This window comes from Panthera tigris, chromosome F2, assembly GCF_018350195.1.
Source record: "Panthera tigris isolate Pti1 chromosome F2, P.tigris_Pti1_mat1.1, whole genome shotgun sequence".
In the NCBI taxonomy this organism is placed as follows: Eukaryota; Metazoa; Chordata; class Mammalia; order Carnivora; family Felidae; genus Panthera; species Panthera tigris.
In genome coordinates, this window is record NC_056676.1 from 62,789,102 (window position 1) to 62,810,894 (window position 21,793).

The following is a 21,793-nucleotide window of genomic DNA, read 5'->3' on the forward strand; positions in this document are numbered from 1 at the left end:
TTTAAGAGACATATATGCATGGAATAAAAATTACCTGCCTGGCAATTATGTACACTATCTTCAGGTTACTAATTACCTTTGGGGTAGGAACGAAGCAGGACTGGCAGGGAGTGTATACAGGGAGCTTCCACTGAATTTATAACACCTTCTTTCTCATGATGTGTGTATTGTGGCATTTATTTTATTAATCTGTATACCTTTGCAGTATGTCTGGACTTTTTTTTAGGAAAAGGAATGTAGTCTTTTGGAGAAACCCATAGACAAAATAAAGACAATCCAGAATTCCTCTCAAATGGTTTAAGATAACAAATCCAAAATATTTCTTGTTTTCCAGAAGAAAGGTAATTCAGAAAGCAAGATACAACTAAAAGATTACTGTAGGGTTATGTTTGGAATCCACCTCAAAGGCCACTTCCTATTGACTTTGGTAACAAGACACCTCCAGCTAAGGTCTCAGAATGACCTGACGGATAGTAGTGGATAGTAATTAGCTTTGTTCATTCTCGTCAGGAGCCAAAGTAGGAAGAAGAAGTAAAAGGGGTCAAGGGGAGAAGAGCAAGCTGAATTCCTCCAGTGGTGAGCTTTTCTCATCCTGTGGCTCCCAGGCCCCCAGGAATCCCGGAAGGTAGCAAATAGTAGAAGGGGATAGGGCAGGCAGGCGGAGAGCTATGTTCCATTTTTCCAAGGTCTACTAGAAGGTTCACACATTTACCCATAATAAAACCACACATGCAAACATAGCAGATTGTTTTGCTTTGTGTTGGAATCACATCAACTCAGTGTGGTAACACTGATTATTTCTTGCTGTCCGAGCAGTGATTGGTAACCATAAAGGACTTTGATCAATACAAAATTCAGTAAGTCAATTATTGCTTAACACTTACAGTTTGATATTCAAAAATTCTTCAAACACAATGTACTGGGCGGATTCTACTTGCACCACCACCCTCCCCTCTACCCTCCATGCTCTACCCTCCCCTGCTCTGCACCCTGGGAGACTGACCTCTAAGGACTCTTCCAAAGAGCAAGCTTGCCTCCAGCTCCTGAGAGACAACAATGGGTATCTACCCCAGGTAGATACCCCAGAAACCCCAGGTTTCTCTTCCCAGGTTGCAGTGTACTCACTACACCCATCTACCAAATCCAGGAATTCCTCCCCATACAGCTCTCTCTCCATGTTCTGGTCCCTTTATTGCTCGGGTCTAGGACCGGCACCCTCTAGCGCCAGGGTGCCTCACTGTCCCTCACTGCCTTGCCTCTACCCTGCCCAGCCCATGTAAATAGTCCTCTCATTAAACATGATTTACCCAATCCCTTTAAACTCTCTTTAAAAACCTTTTGTGCATAGGCCATCTGTTTCCTATTGGGACCATGACAGACAGACACACGATCCACGTTGAAAAAAAAGGAAAGCCTTTGGTTAGGAATTATAACGCTCCAGAATAGCAGCATGAGTTCTAGTTTTTTGCCCTTTGTTCTCTATATCTATGCTGCCCAATATGGTAGCCACAAGCCATATATGGCTCTTTCAACTTCAAGCAATTGAACAAGACTTAAAATTTAGTTCCAAGTGCTCAAGAAACCATATCTGGTCAGTGGCCAGCACAGATGTAGACCATTTACATTTTCACAGAAAATTCTATTGGACAGCACTGCTCTATACCCAACAATCTCCTCCATGATAATAAAACATAAAGATTATTTCTACCTTTGGCTCTACCTTATCATCACAGTTACAGCCCAGGTCAAAATCAGACTGAAGGTACATAATCCCAGGATAGTTAGGTCTGGTAACTTCCTCTGGCATGGTTGGCCTGAAGGTATTAGTGCGCAGGAGATGATTCAAACTTCCATGGGTCCCATTATTTGGAGCTGGCTTCAAGCCCAGGAGATCTGGTGAGAAGAAAGAAATGGAGTCAGGTGCTTGATAAATATTTTTTGAGGAGCTATAGTGAGAGTCAAAACCATGCATCTTCCAAGGGTCTGAAAACTCTGAACACAAAGCAGAACTGAATAAAGCCAAAATTAGTTTGTAAGCCCCCCTTTCTTAGCTCCTGAACCGTTCTAGCCTGAACATGTCTTGCCACAGCTTTCTGAAATAGCCATGTTCATTGCCTGCCCATAGAGAGAGGCATTCCCAAAAAGAAAGAGTGAATGAACAGGGCCTTGACCAGCTATTGCTTATGTCTGTGACAGCTATAGGGACTACCAGAGTCAGTGTCAATGCCCTCCTGCATCTCTGAGATTTTTTATCCCACCTTTTGAAATGAGACTTATAATCAATACATAACCCCTAGCCAGCCCTCTAATGCACTCCACAGAAGTATGGGGAGAAGAAGAGGGTTTGGCCCTGTGCCTTGAAAGGCTGCTCTGAAATGAACAGGCTGATTTCATAGCAAGGGAATAGTTGCCAAGCAGGCACACAGTGACTTGCCTAAGCTGAGAGGCAGGACAGGGGAGAGCTAGCAGCCAAGATGGGAAAAGAACCCAGGAGACCCGACTTTCAGACTCCCCCTCTAACCACCAGACCGGCACTCCCTTACTAAATAGGAAAAGTTGTCCTCATTCAGCGACTAGAAGCTCAAGGAAGAAAAATAATTAGGAGCGCATAAATAGCTGGCCAGGATGCAAGCTGGCACCATTTTAACCGGGCTGCAACACCAGAGATGGAGGTGGGAGAAAGCTCTGTGAGGAACTCTCCTTGCTTCACCAGGTCTCTGACCAGTGGTGTCAAACTGTCACGTGATGTTAGATCAGCCAGAGGCTGCCAAGAACAACACTAGGAAAACTCCCCATTAGTCAACTGTTAAAGGAAGACAAAGAAGCCTTAGAAGGGGATGATATTCTGTCCTTCGAACCAGTGGGCAAGTTACACCAATGTTTTGCAGGGAGGTGAAGTGGTCCTAGAAAACAGATACCTCGGTTCTTTCTCTGACCTCGCTGAAGTTCATACGATAACTCAGATTGCTTCATTGGCTTTGATTAAATAGGTGACTTACCACACATAACATTGTAAAGCTCAATGTTTTCAAATGGAGGCACTTTAGTCTTGTACTTAAATGTCGGGCCATAACCTACAAAAACAGTCTTCCAAAAGAAAGGGAACAAAAACAATTAGACGTTGCTGGTATCTCGTAGCAACCCTTTTTCCATTCATGAATACTGTTCAACTTCTCTCATGCCAGTATTCTCTAGCTCTTCTGAGAATCACTAAAATCCATTTTCCATTCACAGTTCTGTGGTCATACCTGCATGCTGTTAACTTTGTTATCAAATCCATGGTCTCCCTGGAAAAAACATTTTCCTGATGGTTTCTTATACACATCCAAAGGTTTCCTACATCGAAACAATTGTAGGATTAGTCAGGATTTCTCATGAAATCACTCCTAAGAAGCCAATTTTGACACACACAAAATCTCCGAGAAGTGGATTTTACAAGCATATTCATCTCTATTTTAATTGCATCGTTCTTGTAGTGATGAAAAGATGATGCTATTCATTTTCCCCAGGTGCCTTTATGTTGGCAATTGGCACAGGACAAATGGGGGCCTCTGAAGACAAGGCAGCTACTGTCCTGTACCTTGCTTGTGCTGAGCAAAGCATTTGTCACAGGTAATGTTCTGTCTGCCAATGTGCTTCCCTAGCTCCACAAGGGTAAGATTCTCCACCCTGGGACCATGTTTGTCTGGTTCACTTCTATATCCCTATCACTAGGCTCAAAGCCAAGCACATAATAGGTACTTTTAAAATATGTGTTATTTAATCAATGAATGGAGATGTATTTTATAAAAGTGTTTACATACAAATTTACCTATCAATATAATACAATTAGAGGGTATAACTGAGTGGCAAATTTAACATGTATTAGTGACATATTTAACAAAAGCCCAGGCTCCCATAGACAACATCACTGTTTACAAATAAGAAAGTGAAAACATTGCTCTCTAGGCATCAAAACCACTTGACCTTTCTTTTTATGGCAGGGAGATGTCTTTTGCTTAAATGTCATGCAGCATGTTTCCAAAATACTTCCATGTTTAGTAATATAAATACTCCCGTGGGTCCCATTTCTATGGATCCTTGTAAGTGCCTACAGAATCTATTGCACTGCACTGACATGCCTGGTGGAAAACAAATTGAACATTTGGGTCCCCACTCCTAGGAAAAGTACTTTCAGCTTGGGATGATGAGATATGTGCATAGGATAACTCAACAGTGCAAAGTTAAATTAAAAAGGTTTACGGATTGTTGGGGTGTCTAGGTGGCTCAGTTGGTTAAGTGTCCAACTCTTGGTTTCTGCTCAGGTCATGATCTCATGGTTTCGTGAGTTCCATCCCCGCGTCAGGCTCTGTGCTGGCAGCATAGAGTCTGCTTGGGATTCTCTCTCTCTCCTTCTCTCTCTGCCCCTCCCCCACTCACACTCTGCCTTTGTCTCTCTCAAATAAATAAATAAACTTTAAAAAAAAGAAGATTTAGTGATTAGTAAAATGCCTGGCTTTGGTCTCCACTAACTTGGTCAACTGTCATCATCTCTCACTTCTACTCAACTACCAGCTTTTCTGCGTATCAACCTATCAACTGCACCAAATTTGCTCTCTCTTCCAAGCTACGCCATCCATAAAAGGTCCTGAAGACATACTCATCGAAACCCATTGTGTTCATATCTTGGTAACTACTTCATGAAGACCCCCTATGTCTGTTCTAAATGGTTTCAATAATTTCTGGTCTTCATACATCTCTCTTCATAATCCTAAATGTTTAACTCTGTGTAGACCCTTGACAATTACAGTAGGATATTTATGTATGTGTCACATGTGTCCCAAAAGGCGGTTCAAACTGATACACTGATAGAAGTTTCTAGAGGACCACAATCTTATCATCATCTTCTCTCCCTTGTAAACTCATTACCCAAGTAGAGTACATACAGTAGTTGCTCAACTATCACTACAGACCAACTCCCAAAACTTTTCTTGAGGAGCAAGTCAGAGTAAGAGTGAGCGGAAAAGGGCTTCTGCCAGGTCTGTGTGAAAATGGATACCCTTTTAATGATTAATTCTTTGGAAGTGCTTAGAATTTCCAGACACATTCTACATCAGATTCAAGAGCAAGAAACAGTGTCTTAAATATTGGAGAGTCTTTTGTAGTTCAAAAGAAGGTAAACGTTTAAAATATTTAAGGCAACAACATTTTCTAAACTCCTCCACAAGTGTTGCTACAGGGTTAGTCTTGTCAAATGAGACCAAATCAGTCCAGTTGTGGTTAAGTCCATGTCCCAGGCATACTTTTGACCTACTCAGGCAATAAGGATAGAGGTTAGAATGTAAATTTAAAAAGTGAAAAGAGAGAGAAAGAGAGAGAGACCACACAGAGATGCACTGAGAGACTTCAAAGAGGCACCAAGAGGCTGAGATCCAGAAAATAGAGATGTGTTGGCTCAGCGCTAATTGTTTATCTAGCATAAAAAGTATTTGGAAATGGTGGGATTTCCAACTGAGATTTCTTTTTTTCATGGCTAAGGACCTTATAGCATTCCAGTTGCCAAAGAGGTGGTTATGAAGATCAAAAACTGGGACAGCCAATCCCCAAGTTACCTTGCGACATGCCATCTGCGGTCCACCAATAAATGGATGTCCTCAATTCTTCTGTTGTTGGCATAGTGTAAGCGTTTAGGAAGGTGCTGTTTCATGTAAGGCTTAAAGTGCTGATCTGGTTTTTTACACTGAAATATAAATGGAAATTGGACTTTTACATGGAGCATTTTCTAGAAAAAGTCGTACATACTCTCTCTCTAGAAAGTTGAAGGAGGTTGTAAGCCAAACAAAGGGCTGGTTAGTGAATAAATGGAATCTGTTATCCCCTATCAAATAATACAAGCTAAAAACAAATGGGTTCAAAGGGGATTTGATAACTTGGTAGATGACATGGAAGGTTATCAGAGGGTAGTTAGGAATTTTTAAGATACATTCCTGACTTGTGAGACTATCACTAACAGCAACTCCAACACTAAAGCCTTTTCCAACTACTTGGAGTCAAGGATGGGAGGTGGGGTGGGAAGGGAGGAGATGAGCACTCAGGCCTGTGTGATTACATCCTGCATGGTGGGGAGGGTGATGGAACTGGGTGATGGGCAGATCTGCTTCAGAGAGAGTAAGGATTTGTTTACTCATGAATGAATACTATTCAGTTCTAATGGAAAGATCAAATATTCTCAGTTTGTGTCATTGCCAAGACCATTAGGGAGTCTGCAGCTGTCCAGTTTTGAAGTTTTGAAAACTCTTAGAGAAACAAATATATGGGACTGCCGGGCAGTAAGGAAAATGTTCCTCCCGCCCCACAGGGTAGGTGAACCTAGGAGGTGAGTGTGTGGAAGCTGCTCCAAGGGCAGAGACCGGGTGACCTGCCATACTTACCGTGAGATTAGCAATAATGGCTTTAGGGTCATCTGTTCAAAGAGAGAAGGAGAGCAATTTCAATAAAAGATGACAATAATCACTGAGAGAAATAATTTTTACAGCAAAGGACTCAATTATTTCTCTTTTTTTCCCCCCTCCCAGAAGAGCTATCACGTTAGGCTCTATTTAAAATATGTGTAAAGTTGTGTGTGAGTATTTAATATTTTGGTAAGTGGAACGCAGCTAGGTACGTGGAAATACCTCTATGGCACATTTCCTGGCAAGGTCTGGTTCTCCTCTTCTGGAAGGGAATTCCTCCTTCCAGAGCACAGAGATAATGCTGGGTAAACATCTTCTTGAAGTTTCCCCAGTGGTCCCTCTGGATCTTGGCTTCAGTTTATTTGCAATTTGCCATCAGGAACTAAATCGGGCACTTGGGGCTTTTAGTGACACTTCCTATTTATCTGCAGGTCTTTGAAACAAGCTATCATCCATTTTAAGATGAATCTTCTACTCCATTGAGTTATTTTTTTTCTAAATGGAGTTTTGTTTCCCCAGTAACATCATGGGTCTAATTAGGTAGCTGCCCTCTCCAGCCACAGACACACACAGGGATGCATCTCCTTTATTTTTACTAACCAGCAAACAAAAGGTATTTTAGTCAGTACCCTGAGCCAGCTAAAAGCAAAACTATGTAAATGATGACTGTGTTTAAACTGTGGACAGGATTACATTATCTGAAGGTCCCCTTTTGGGGGGTGTAGAGAGAAAGAGCAGATTGTAGGTTGGTTGGATTTTGTTTTGTTTTCAAAAAATTTGCCTTAGTGTGTCATTACAGAATCAGCAGAAAAGGAAAGCAGCATACGGAAGAGATATCAACGCTCATGAAGCAGCCCTCCCTGAAATTTTTAAAAAAAATTTTGAATGTTTACTTATTTGGCGGGGGGGAGGGGGGGCAGCATGAGTGGGGGAGGGGAGAGAGAGAGGGAGACACAGAATCTGAAGCAGGCTCCAGGCTCTGAGCTGTCAGCACAGAGCCCGATGTGGGGTCTGAACTCACAAACTGCGAGATCATGACCTGAGCTGAAGTTGGACACTTAACCAACTGAGCCACCCAGGCGCCCCAGCCCTCCCTGAAATTTAAGTATCAGTGGAGTAGGTCATGTCTATGTCATTTCTGGCTGTATCCACGGGGCCTGGTTCATGGTAGGCATTCAGTAAGCATTCGCTAATATAAATAAATAAATACTTGTTGTTATTTTTTGAAAATGCATGACTGGGGTGCCTGGACAGTTCAGTCCATTAAGTGGCTGACTCTTGGTTTTGGTTCAGGTTGTGATCTCATGGTTCATGAGTTTGACCCCCACGTCAGGCTCTGCACTGACAGTGCGGAGCCTGCTTGAGATTCTCTCTCTCGCCCTCTCTCTCTGCTCCTCCCCTGCTCTCGCTCGCTCTCTCTCTCAAAATAAATGAGTAAAATTAAAAAAAAAAGAAGGAAAAAATGTATGAGTAAGCTTGTCTTGCAGTGTAAGTACACATACTTCAGAGATAATTTTCAGAATCTTAATTCTAAAGCTATGAAATCCAAAGCTAAAATGTGGATTCCATCCTACCTAAATTGGGGTTTAATTTTAGTTGCATTTTTTAATGGAAAGCAAGAAAGTAATAATGGTAGCAACAGTTTGAACCCAAATTGTGTCCCTATCACGTGTAGTCTCTGTGAGAACTTTGCAGGCACTTTCTCTCTGGTCACAGCTACTCTGGGAGGTAGGTGCTAACAGAACCCTCACCAAGCCAAAGGGCATTTAGAAGAAGGGTGCTTTTACACTGGGACCCTGGCAATCTGACTGAGCGGGCCATCCTCTGAACTTCTATACTCTGTGGACTCATAAACCACAATCCTCAAAGGGACCAAACAGGGTAAGTCACGTTCTTTGATGATGAAGAAAAATAAACAGCACGGGGCAATCTTGTGCTCAGATAAATCCCAGAGAACTACTGGAAAATAACAACTGCCTGAGTCCACGCTTGAGACACCAACTTCGAGTTCTCAAGTTCTCAGGCCTCTCACGCTGGCAGCTCCTGCTTTGCATGAGCGGAAGTGGTCACCCAGCACATGGCGGTGCTTAAGAACTGGTGAATGTGGGTTCACATTCCAGCTCCGCCACGTCCTAGCTCTCTTGTTTCTCACCAGAAACTTCACCTCTCTCTGAGCCCTGATTTCTACTGTTTGCAAAAGGGGATAATAACACCCGTCCCACAGGGTTATTAGAAGGATTGAAGAAGACTGTATACACATCTAGCTGAAATAGTGACATGGCCAAGACACCATCATCATAGCTAACATTTATACAACTTTGACTATGTGCTAAACACTGACCAAGGGGATATGTAGATAATCTCTCATCAATCTTTCCAACAATCCTTTTTTAATAGATGAGGAAACCGAGGCACAGAGCATGTAACTAGCTTGCCCAAGGTCATAAAGTGACCACCTGGCCAAGCGGGGATTTGAACCTAGACATCCTGCCACCCTTGTCTGTGCTGCTAACCATCCACTCTACTGACTCTCACGGGATGAAATCACATATAGGAAAGCATCTGTAAAGTGTGAAGTATTTCATTATTGGTACTTATTACTTCATTGGCCCCAAGGTTTTCCTTTTCCCCTAAAACAACCTCGTCATTCCATTTACCATTCATTTACTGAAAAGACCTTTCAATATAGACAAAACCTTTCTTGCACAAGCCCTAAAATGTAAGCACCGATTCAAGAGATACCACAGTGACCCGTGTCCTGTCCCTGGCCAGGGCCTTCCTGTCTCAAGTGAGCAGAGGAGAAGGGAGGATCCGGAGGACAGAAAGGGCATGGAAAAGAGACGGCAGAAACACAGAGGATTTGTTTATTTTACAACGTTGCCTGGAGCTGACCTTGGAACTGTTCCCATTTGTGTTGACTCAGGAACGCAGTTTGGGAAAAACTTAATTTTCCAAAGCTTTACACTTTTGCCGATGGTTTCTTATTCCCAAGGCTAAAACCTCTAAAGGATTTTTCCCCCAAATGCAGCATGTCTCCAATAAAACTGTGGACTTCTCAGAGGCTAGGGAGGCACCACCTAAGACATCCTATTCTATCGATAAAGGTTCTTGTCAGTGGCATATCATAACCTGAGTGTGTACAACATAAGCGATAAGACGGTTCCTGTTTATTTCTAATCTTTCAAAATGGCTGCCACTTCCCAAGGGCAGGACCCCAGGGTTGTGTTGGTCACTTTCATAAAGCTGAAGAGTCCCCTTTAACTGGGCTCCTAGGGACATTCAGGGTCTGAGTGTGGTTCTGACAAACCTGTCACAGACTCCCCTGCCTCAGCTAAAGAGTAAGCTTGAACCTCTTGTTGAAATGTTCCTCTGCTGTAAACATAAGTTTATGGTTATGCGCATGTCTCAAATTAAGTGTATTTTCCACATAAAGAAAACAAGAGCAAATATTTACATAAGGCTGTCATGTGCCAGGACCCTCTCTGAGTGATACACATAGATTTATTTCCACAACAGCTCAATCCAGTAGCTGTTATTAACATCCCATTTTTCAGATGAAAAAGTTGAGGCTTCGAGTTTTTACATAACTTATTAAAGGTCGCCCAGCTACGAAGTAGCAAAGTGAGGATTTTTACGCAACAATTTCAGCTTCAGAGAACGGGGCTGCACCTACTCTACTCTATTACCATTCTAACAACTTAGCATTTTGAGAAGCAACTTACATTTAGCATTATTGCTAAATTTGGACCGAATTCTTCCTAGAGTTCCAGGCACTAACGTAATGTCATCCACGTTAGTCAGGTAATTGCTCAGGAACTCCGTTCTGTCACAGGTGACATCTTCCATTCCTGTAGGGGGCAAAGAACATATTTTCAGGTGATTGTAAACTTAGTATCCTAACACAGACACTAAAAATAACACCCAGATATGTCCCTAATTCATTTCTAACAACTTACTGTGAGGATCCCCCTCTTTTGAGATTTCTTAACTTGACTTTACATTTTTTAATGCTCCTTTCTATAATCATTTCACCAGATTCTGATATAGCCACATCATCTTGCAGTGCCAGAAGGTGGAAAATGCATCATCTCAATGATCATTTTAAGTCATTCAGCAGGAACAGCAAGACAGAGGAAGTGACTACGATCTTGTTTTTAAAAAGCTATTTACACAGTCATTATGGAAAAGATCTACTCTAAAAAAAAAAATCCTAGATTGCTTCAAACTCTTCCCAGCTGGGGGTGGTGGAAATAACTGGAATACATAGTTCTGTGTCTCTTTTACAAAATGTCATTTTCCAATTCTCTCTAATGTATCTCCTGACTTGAGTGCATAATCACCAGTCCTCAGTCTGTCTCCACTGGTGGCCTTGGACGTTACTGACAAAACAATACTGGCAACAAGAGATGAGAAAAAAATGTCAGCCCCAATGACCACCCAAACTGAAAAACAAAATATTGCTGAAAACAAGTTGTAAACAATGTAATCAGTCAAAACTGAAAGCTAGCAACTCAAACACAAAAAGTGTGTAGGTAGGGAATTTTTTTAACCAACAAATATTCCTGCCCTACCCAAGACTGGTTTTCTGCCCCCATAAAAAAAAAAAAATTCTTAATCAATATTAAAAATAGATGAATAAAAAAACAACATAAACTCAAATGTCAGAATAATAGACTATGGGGACTGGTAGACACATTTATGGTCATTTTGGAATTTACGAGATGACACAGAACGATGAAGATTTAATATACTGCTTTGCACAATCCAATATATAGATATTCTCTAAGAGGGGGAAAATAAGTGATTCTGTAAAGGACATCATAAGGTTTTGGAATAAAGAAATACAACCCAGAGTGGCGCAAACCTGATAAAATCCAAATTATCACCTTCTGGGATCCCAGATCAAGACACCCCATCCCTTTTGCAATACAAATGGGAATGAAGAAAGACAAAAACATATCCCAACATAGCACAAAGTTGATACAACTTGTCTTTTAACATTTAAACCATCATAAAGAAAAAACAATGAACAGCTACTGTTTTAGTACACTGTTAACTCAGAAAAAGCAAGTCTCAAAACACATATTGGTGGAAGACTGGAAGGATCTTCCATTTGTTACACGTCTAGGAAGTCAGTTTTGCCATCGTAGCGGTGAACCATCTCTCTTGCTTTCAAAGACCATATGTGAAGAGCTTCTCAAGCGTCATCACTCTCACCCTCTGGACTAACTCTGTGTAGGTAGTATTAGTGTTTTCATTCTGCAGACAAGGAGGCCGCATATGACGAGGTGGCTCCTTAGTGGCACAGTGCAATTTGAACTCCACTGAAATTACTTCTTAACTCCAAAGCCCAGGCTCTGAAATACTAGACCATACTACCTTTTAAGAAAGAGATGCAATGGCTTCCCAAAACTAAAGCAACCTACTCATCTCAGAAGCCTGCACCTGGTAAGACAAGGTTTTAAACTAAGACCTTTACAATGCTCCAGCATGTGACTCGCTGGCACCCATCCACTTCTTAGACATGAGGCTCCAGCCTGTGACCAAATGCTCTTGACACCTCTGGGCAACTTAAATTGAATCAGCCGTGTCACATGCTCCAGAATCTCTGTCTTATCTGTAGCTCTCTCCCAAGTCAATCTTATGGAGCATGATTTTGCAGAGGGTCACATTTAGCCCCTGCCAAAGAGCAAGCAAGTTCCCCAACTTCTTTTTTTAACTTCTCCTAGATTTTCTAGGACATTCTGGAAAGAAAACTACAGGCCCAAAGCAGACCTTTGACTAGGGACCCTTGCCTGCCATTCTTAACACAACTACCAAAGAGTCTACCAATTGTTTTTTCTCTGAAGCCTTTTCCTAGAAGGGAGCAGGCCCACATTCCAGGGTCATTCTTTCAATTTGATAGTTCTGGAATGCAGGAGGCACTCTCTAGATAGAACTCAGGGTACACAGCTGTGAATAAGAACGCCCTCTGAGGAACTCCCTGCAGCTCCATAATATCTAATGTTTATGATGTTCAACAAAGTGGTTATGAATTCTTCTACTTTATACAGTGATTTAGAAAAACTCTGCCTCTTCCTCTCTTTAACAGTTTCTGTACTGAAGCAAGGTCCTGTGGTTTTGGTTTTGAATTCTCTCAGTGAATACAGGGAAATCGTTTTACTTATATACCTCTTCTTTGACAAGAATCCTATGTCTCCTCCTCCGTATCATATTTAGATTGATTTTTTTTTAGGCACATAAACTCTGTAGGCTCTTTTTGGGGATGTGGCTAGCAGAGATGAGTAGTATCACCTGATATGTCACAGAGAGGAAGCTATTAATACCACAAGCAAATTGTCTGCCACACTTTGGCAAGAGACAGATTTTTGTGGAAAGACTTTCTTTCCTGCAAAGAAAAGGATGACACAGGAAGTCCCCGGGTTGGGTCAGAATGATCCAGGGTCATCTCGTGTCATCTCACACTTTTGAGTCATGGCTGACTTCTTTCCCTACCCTAAAGAAAGAGGGAAGAAGGTGAAGAATACAATCTGGGACTCTGAGGGCAAGCGTTCTCCATCAGAAACATGATCTATGTAGTTGTCCTATTAGCGAAGAAGAAACAAAGGTTTACCATGGTCTCCAACAAAGATGACATTGACACAGCGATGCAGCTTCAGCTGTTTCAGTCCATCCATTAACTGGCCCACTGTTTTGTCAATTTCCCTCAGAGGATTCGTCATCTGGAAAAAAAGAGCAAATTAGGCCCGGCAGGTTTTTGGGTTTTTTTTTTTCCTTTTAGTTTCTCATAGATCTTCTACCCCTAGAACATTCTGGAAAGAAAACTTCAGGCCCAGAGGCAGAGCTTTGTCTAGGGAGATCTGTCTGCTGCTCTTAATGGAAATCTGTTCTGATCACTTTTATTTGTATTATTTCAGGAATGTAAAATCTCCCTTCATTCAATCCCTTTTAAGATTCTGTGATACAAAAATATCAGAAAGATGAAGGTAAATTCTTTTTTTTTTTTAGAGATAAACTGGCCTTTCTAAAATGTAACAATGTTATTTAAATCCAAGAATTTTGAGAGTGAGCAGAAAGTCAGATGGATAGTTTAAGCCTGTTGTTTGCTAGGTGAAATCACATCAGATTTTGAACCATGGCAAGACGATGGAGGCTAAGTGAATCAAAAACAGTTGTGAGGTAAAATGGTACCCTTCCATCTGATGCTAAATTAGAACATCATTAATACAATGGAATCCATCTAATGTCTCCAAGAACTTAACTGTCAATGTCTGAGAATAATTGATCCCATAATAGAATCTCTTCCAAGAAACAAGGTTACTAGAAGAATCTCTTCTAAGAAACAAGCTATTGCTTCTCAATTTAGTCCCTTTCAAGCTGATTTTGAGTGAATAAGAATCTACAAGAGTCTTAACTTCAGAAGACGTGAACCACTGAGCTTATTCTAGAATTCTTATTGAGCTTAAGGAAACACAAAAACTCAGTTGTCTGAAGATTTACAAATCTTAAGAAATATAATCCATCTCTCATTTTCTTGCCTCCAGTGGAAGATTCTAACAGCATGAATTCTCCCACACACTAGAGACTTCCCTCTCACTGTCATCTCTATGCGATGGAAAGATTTCCAAGAAACACCTCATCAGACAAACACTTGGCTGTACTTCAGGTGAATTTTACAACTTAGCTGCAACTACACACATACACCCAAGATGACTGGTAAGAACAGAAGGGTCTGCATATCATTTTTTATTTCAGACATATAATATTATCCTCCATTAGTGTCTTCTCAGATGACTCAAGACCTTTCCTCAAATCACATCCTCAGTAAAATCAGCCGTAAACTTGTTTTCCTTCATGGCAGGAGTCAGTATTTCAAATTCTGTCCCAAGGAGTAAGTCACAAGTGAAAAGTCTCAGAATGATATGCGCCAGCATCATCTGAAGGGCTACCACGTGTGGAACTAAATGGTATTTGCTTTTGGGAAAACCATGCTTTCTTCTAAGACCTTTGCCTCAACAAAAACATACCAAAAGCATTAATATGTCAATGCTTGGCAATGCCTTATTTTCACCAGACAACTCAGGTGAAATCCAAGACCTGCTTCTCAGTGACGATTTCAGATGGTCATAAGCAAGAGAGTGCCTCAGAGGTACCTGAAGGTTTTGAGAGAAGTGACAACTTCTAACCTCTTCTGAATGTACTGAAAAGAGTCGACGTTATTCATGTCTCTATAAGAAAATACACACAGTTCCAACTACCCATTGTTTTCTCTTGCTTTCCACCTCAGCTATTCCCTTGTCTATAACCTAAGACCTTTTCTGGACTCTGAAGGTATGCACCATTAATCTGAGCCAATTTTCTATTGAGTTCGAATTTATATGGTCTTTGAGGAATCCCCTCGCTGCCTTGCTGGATTGTCTCAAGAACCAAGGCTACAAACCATTGTAACCAATTCCATGAATAAGTGCAAGCAAAACCAACAGCCTTCCTAACATTCGTTCAAGCCTAAATGTTAATACTAGGTTTAGGGCGACTGATTCTAAAGAAAGTGGAAGGTTCTTTTTTCCCATCTTGCAGAAAGTTCAGGAGGTCTTCACGTTAGTGTTAACCTCTGAAGTGCCAGATTCTTCTGGACTCAAAGCCAAGAATGACAAAACCAGAGTTTTTCTGAAACATACTCAGCTGATTTTCAAAGCAAGGCACTAAAGAAAACCTTCAACTCAGACCTACCCGCCACAAAGCTTTGGAACAATAGATAAACTTACTTTGTCCTGACGAGTTTCCGCAGCATAATGATCCATCCTATGTAATTTTCTTCTTCTTTTCTTTGGAGGAGCAACTGGTCTTTCCTGTCTCCTCTTAGGGGTAACCTTCCTCTTAGGTCTCTTAGCCGGAGTAAGAGGTGAGCCATAACTACTCTCCTGTACTGGCGGATAGAGATGTCTGGACTCAGAAGTCGTCTGTCCCTCTGGGTCAGATAATAAAGCTCACACTTTGCCATCTTGGGTCAGCAGAGCCTTAGTTAAAAAGACTAAGGCTCCTTAAGTGAGAAAAAGTTGGTAGGAGAAATGATTCATGGAACTCTATAGAGAGAAGCTTCCTAAACCCATCCTGAGGCTTCGAGCAAGAATATAATTTAAGAGAATCTAGTCATGCGGGTTTCTCTTGGGCTAAGGAGACTGCTTGTGGATATACTGAAGGTGACATACAGTTCTGCATTCTATTAAATCCCACATTAGGGAGAGACTGGTCTTTGGTTATGAAGAGCTCTCCATTTATAAAGTACTAGCAGAAAACCAAATAAAACACTAGCCATTTAGTCATTTCAAGGTAACCGTGGGATTCATGTAGGTGGCTCCAATTCAGAATCTGATGGATATCTGTTCACACCACCACTATATCAAAGCAAGTGTCACCTTCATTTGCAAGGATTAGGGGAAAATGTTTAAACCAAGGATGGAATGGAGCATAAATAATAAGCAATCCTCCTTGGACATAAATGTATACTTAGACAAATCAGGACTTTCAGCAGGAGAGAGAACTTCCTTCCCACTGATAATTTAGGTTTTTGGTACAGAGGACCTCTAAATCCAAGAGAGAACCATAAATAAAACTGTCTTTTAAAAAACTATCTTGCAAAATTAGGTAAAATGTAAAACTCATCAAGATCTCTTCATCTTGGTACAGATCTCAAAAAAGAGTCTATGTGCTTATACTCTTTTTATACATCTCATTGTGAAAATCTAGAGAGAGTGGTGAAGGCTGACACAGAACCTGAGTAAGGAAGATAACCTTTGGGACTTCCAAACGCTAGAGAAAAACAGGCCCCTGATTTGCTGATGGTGCAAAGGTGAATTAAAGCAGCAAGCCCTGACGTCTCCCTGGCTGAGTCTCTCTTGGTGGGACTGCTGCTCCAAGAATCATTCAGATGCAGGAAGGGGCAGAAGGAGGAACAATGTTAGTGTATCCAAGAGGGAGGCCATCTGCCATGCCATTTCACCGTTTCCAGAGCAAGCCACTGCAAAGGCACTTCCGTTTCCGCCTCATCCTCTGTCCCTGGCAGAGCAATTGAAAGACACAGCCCCATGGACTCTGGCTTGGTGGTGTTTGTTTTTTTTTTTTTTTTAATGCATCTAGTTTCAGGCAGTTCTCCACGAGAAGAGAAGCAAAAGGAAAAAGACAGTTTCCCATTTCATGGTCACTGAATACATTTCAGCTAGTGCTCAAGTCGGCCCATCAGACACCCAGCCATTTGCAAGAGACCCCACCATTCAGAAGACTCCAAAGGTGAGCCCTTCTGGTTGCAGCAGGTTAGAGGAGCAGCGGGAGAAACAGGATTTAGCCAAAATGAGTTTTCATCCAGTGATTATATTGCACGTACTTCCTTCTTCAAATGTTAGAGGTAGACAAAAGCTAAGATTTCACTGACCAGCCATACTTTAGTCTGACTTTAGAAGATTTAGCCTGAGGTTATTAGGAGGATCGGGGGGAGAGGGGCAAATTTCCCTGCTTTTCAGAAGAATACTTTGCCATCTGAAGGTAGTAACTAGCCAGCCAAAGCTCTGCCTCTAGGCCTGGAAGAGCAGCCGAACGAGGAGTCACAGAGAAAGCACAGGTCAAAGAGAAAAAGATTGCGCCAACAATCAAAAGCAAGCATGTTTCTGAACATTCACCCTTACACTATGAAACCAGGAGCAATAAACCATTTCTTGAAGCTATTAGCCCAAAGTTTGGTCATCTCATTTAATAGTCTTTGAGAATCGTCCTGGAAAAAGTATACTCAGACAGTAAGCAAATAATGCACAGATTTCAACTTCGTTGTAGCACACAGCATTTTTAATTTTTTTCAATTAAACTTCAAATGCAAGGTATTTTCTCCTTAGATGTAAGTGAAGACATGTTACTGATTTTATGAATAATATTTCCGTTTGTAAAGCCTTTACATGCACACCACATGTATATAACGGATCTACAGGCATATAAACCAATTCGTCTACTACAGAAAAGAGGTTTTGCTGGCTTGTTTTGGTTTTGCATTTTTAAAGCATAAATGGTTTTGTTTTTATTTTTCAGTAGAAATAGGATTCCTAGAACCAAATGAAAAATAGTTGAAATCTGAAAATATCTCTTGCCTTACCAGAAGAAAGTGACCAGGTTACCAAGTTATCGTAACTGGAGATACATTCCAAGGACCTAATTAAGAGTTTTACTCAGGGGATACATGAGAATATCCCAGTTAAAAGGAAGTATTAATACTAAAAAGAACATAGCTCTAATACCTTCAAGTCTTAATTCAAAAATTCTAGAAGAAAAAAATCTCTGTTTGTATATTTAGGAGTAACCCTGAGCACAGCATCATCACTACAACAAACGAAAGCATCTTATATTACATTCCATTTAGCACTGCTCAGTACTTTAAAAGAAACCTTTCAGTTTATTTCTTGATTAAAACATGCACACAGACACTTTCAAGTACGCAATTACAACTGAACTACACATTCTAGAAATCCAGAGATGTTCATGGATAAAAAACATTGCTGAGCTTTATGACTTTTAAGGAAATCAGGACCGTAAGGGTTATACTTCATCTACATTGTCAAAAGCCAACTTTTGACATGAAGAAAATCTTCTGTATGAACTGAACATGGTTATTAATGACCACTCTGCTTATGTCCTGGACTAAAGGAGAGATAAATGGTTCTATGGGAAGACCCTGGCCCAGGAGTTCTGAGATTCTACCGCTCAGTCCACTTACCAGCCAGGTGACTCGAGCGGCCCCAGTCCAGCTTCTTCCTTTTAAAAGAATGGCTAAACCAACCTCTCGCTTGCCTATGCCATGGGATCTTTTAAGGGATATTATTATTCAAGCAAAGCTGAACTTTTAAATAAGGCACATGGAACTACTTAGGATTTTTTTTTTAACATTTTCATAAAATGTAGTTCCTTTTGTTCACTTTAGATTAATCTCAAAGAAAGTCATCCTAAAGATAAAACAGCCATGCTTGTTCTGGCAAGAATAAGATTTGTGTTTCATGCAGATGTTTATCTCATTTTATCATTTGTGTTTCATAATCATGCAACACTCGTTAAACATCAAAGGGACAGGAAAAAGAGCATCAGACTTATATAACTTCAATGATTTAAGGCAAACTAAGAATGGTTTCACATAGCCATTAGTTTCCAGTGTTTAAAAAAATCATGACAGAATTGATGTTGAAACATTCAAAAATATTTATGGCTTCTTGGTATTTACTGCCTTTGTTTAGATATACTGGGTTTTGTTCAAAAGTATTTAAACCAACACACTTCTCTGTATTTCCTACTCAATCTTATCCTGAACACAATGAACTTAATTATCACGAGCAGTGTTGTCACAGCCTATTAGAGAATGGAAGGCAGCTTCCATTAACAGAGTTTTTGAAATGATTTTTTATCCCAAATCAAGTTTTATTGTGTCAATGTAGATCTTACCACACTAGTTAGAAAGAGAGATGGAAAACGTTTTAGATTTGCAAATCCTGTCATGTTTTAAAGTGATCTATGCTGCAACACTGCGAAGATTTCCATTTCCAGACAAATGAGGAACATAACAAAACACAACTATCTCTTTCCCACCTCTGAATTTGAAGTTATACTGGATATCATATAACAGATTGTTTCCAACTAAGATTACTGACTGACTGATAAAAGGGCATTACATTGCTCTGCTAAATAGATTCATTCAATAGTGCATCTCTCTCCATTAAAAATTAATTTCAGGCACCTGGGTGGCTCAGTTGGTTAAGCATCTGACTTCAGTTCAGATCATGATCTAACCATTTGTGAGTTCGAGCCCCGCATTGGGCTCTGTGCAAACAGCTCGGAGTCTGGAGCCTGCGTGGGATTCTGTGTCTCCCTCTCTCTCTGTCCCTCCCCTGTTTGTGCTCCCCTTCTCTCTCTCTCTCTCTCTAAAAAATAAATACACGGTAAAAATTTAAAAAAAAGAATTAATTTTATTTGGGGGAATAATGGATACATTCATAGTCTTGATTGTGGTGATGGTTTCACAGGTATATATCTATGCCTAAATTGATCAAATAAAGAAGGGTCCAATGCTATAACATATACCAGGTTGATTGCACCTGCTCAGGCTATTAGAGCTACTTAGCTGACCTATCCTCTCTGACTGCATAATCATTGTAACAGAGCTAAAATTCAGTTGTAATGTTTTGTATTGTGCGTTTCATCTCCAGATGCCTTTCCACTCTATCCCAGTGATGGCAAATGCCAACCCTCCCTGATCCTTCACCTTTTGACTAATGCCTTCAGGGATGGCACATACTTCTCCTGTCAACACCAAGATTAGGATATGTTTGAATATCAAATCAATCTGAAATGAAATTCTTATAAGAGAAACAGGTATGTTCAAGATTTTTTTAAATGTTTTTAGTCTTGTAGTATATATATAAACCTTGCATATACAAGACACTTTGTACGAGACCTGAAATAAGGTCAGCAGCTCAGGTAGCCAGGGGCACAGGTTCTCCTCAAGCAGATGATAAGCTACTAACCTCAGGGCCAAAAGGGCCATATTTGTGTCCAGAGAAATCAGGTTGTTCCGAATAGAAGGCATAGACTGAAGGCCTACGGGAAAATTGGAAGGTTCAGAATCTCCCTCAAACCACATATAACAAAGAATATCAAGTGTCTCTTCACATTAAGAGAAAATTATCTCAAATCAAGTTAATTAATATCCCAACCACTGTTAGTATTACCATGGAAAATGTCTCTTGTTTTTTTGGGGGTAGGAATTCTATTTTTTCCACATCCACTGCCCCCTACACCACCCGCACTGTAGTAACTGCCTGGTACCACTCTCAGGGACCAAACGTCACAAAGGATTATCTGAACACATACTCAGGTCTTTGATCTTCAAGATAACAGAGCCCAGTGAAAATTCACATGGACCATGCAGTCTGCAGCCCAAAAGAACCACTCCATTAAAGTGAAAAGTCAGTCTTAATGCTTCCCCGGCATCATTGGGATGCTGCTGGTTCATTTATCAAAGCCAGGAACTCCCTTAACCTCTGCTGTAGTGGCCAGGATTAACAGCTGTAGTCCATCCATGTAATTACATGCTCCCCAATAGCCTACGTCCATTATACCCTTCTTAGGGAAGGTAACGTTCAAGACTGAGAACCATAAAACTTTTAATAATACCAAACCTTGACTGTGCTTCTATTTCACAGCCCATCTAGTTTTCACCCAATTCTAACCTACAATGGAAACAGACTGAAGAAAGGAGAGGTTAAGTCAGGGAGATGGAAACAAATACCTTTCATCATCTGGCAGGGTGAGCCACTGCAGTATGGTTAAGATTCTCCGCTCATGAGGGATGACTCTGTAGGGTGATAACAAGTAAAGCATGATGTTAGGTTGCATTTCCACAAACTTCAGCCTGATGACTGCTCACGCTGGCACCAGGACCAAGGGCTCTCTATTTACCGCCATTTGCTTTCACATCCTCGTCATAAAAGGCCATCTTTCGAATCAGTGTTTAAACTTCCACTTCCATTTGCAACATATCATATTGCTCAACCTCTGTCATAGAAGGTGAGACTTGAAACTCTCACTCACAATCAAGTGAGCAACCTGTCTGGCTGATCAGAGATTCTGCTACAGGCAGAAAAGGACCCTGGGCTCAGAAGCATTGCCATCCAGTGAGTAAAGCCATTAGCTATGGCCACCGAGGTTACCAGGACACCTCAATCTGCTTCTTGCTGGTGGTATGACCTCTCTTAACCTCTACCCCACTTTGATCTCTCTGGGCCTCAGTTTACTCATCAGTAAAAGAGAGATAATAGCAAGGCATATGGCACATAGCTTGGTCATAAAGATAAAATGAGACAAAACAGGCAAAGGGCACGTACAGGGCCTACCACATAGTAAGTTCCAAAAAAAAAAAAAAAAACCCAAAAAACAAAAAACCTTTATTTTTATTAATGATCATAATTAGTTATCATTCTATCTCTAAAGACCTATATGACTTTGGAAACATTATTTAATCTGAAACTTTACATTCTTCCTCTATAAAATAAGGGGTTAGGAAAGGTATTCATGAAATTCTCTTCTAGCTTATCAAAATCTATCAAGAATAGGCACCTATAATTATGAGACTGACAGGGTATAATCTTCATCCACAATGACTTTTGTGTTTAAGTCTCATTCCTCTGTTGAAATATAATTACCCAAAATCTGGCACCAGCTTTGGGAGCTCTCAGCTAACATGACGGTACTGTATCCTGGGCTGAGTTTCACTGAGATGCTCACAAGCTGAGCAATGTCTTTATTTATGGGGAAATTGGCTTATTCTTCCCTAACAA

The 21,793-nt window shown here is 40.8% G+C and overlaps 1 protein-coding gene across 7 annotated transcripts in view; it reads right to left on the bottom strand.

The window, feature by feature from the left end:
- ENPP2 (ectonucleotide pyrophosphatase/phosphodiesterase 2) overlaps positions 1-21,793 on the bottom strand; it is a 110,784-nt gene that overhangs the window by 25,160 nt on the left and 63,831 nt on the right. For 3 of the 7 annotated variants that reach the window (XM_042972775.1, XM_007075585.3, XM_015534608.2), the window contains exons 10-19: positions 20,746-20,811; positions 19,982-20,054; positions 15,197-15,352; positions 13,045-13,153; positions 10,154-10,279; positions 6,411-6,442; positions 5,592-5,719; positions 3,249-3,336; positions 3,000-3,087; positions 1,709-1,893 (exon numbers count right to left, since the gene is read on the bottom strand). In XM_042972775.1, the coding sequence (XP_042828709.1) occupies positions 1,709-1,893; positions 3,000-3,087; positions 3,249-3,336; positions 5,592-5,719; positions 6,411-6,442; positions 10,154-10,279; positions 13,045-13,153; positions 15,197-15,352; positions 19,982-20,054; positions 20,746-20,811 (1,051 nt within the window). The remainder of the gene's footprint in view (positions 1-1,708; positions 1,894-2,999; positions 3,088-3,248; positions 3,337-5,591; positions 5,720-6,410; positions 6,443-10,153; positions 10,280-13,044; positions 13,154-15,196; positions 15,353-19,981; positions 20,055-20,745; positions 20,812-21,793) is intronic. The other 4 variants (XM_015534610.2, XM_015534609.2, XM_007075581.3 and 1 more) reach the window with 2 other exon arrangements.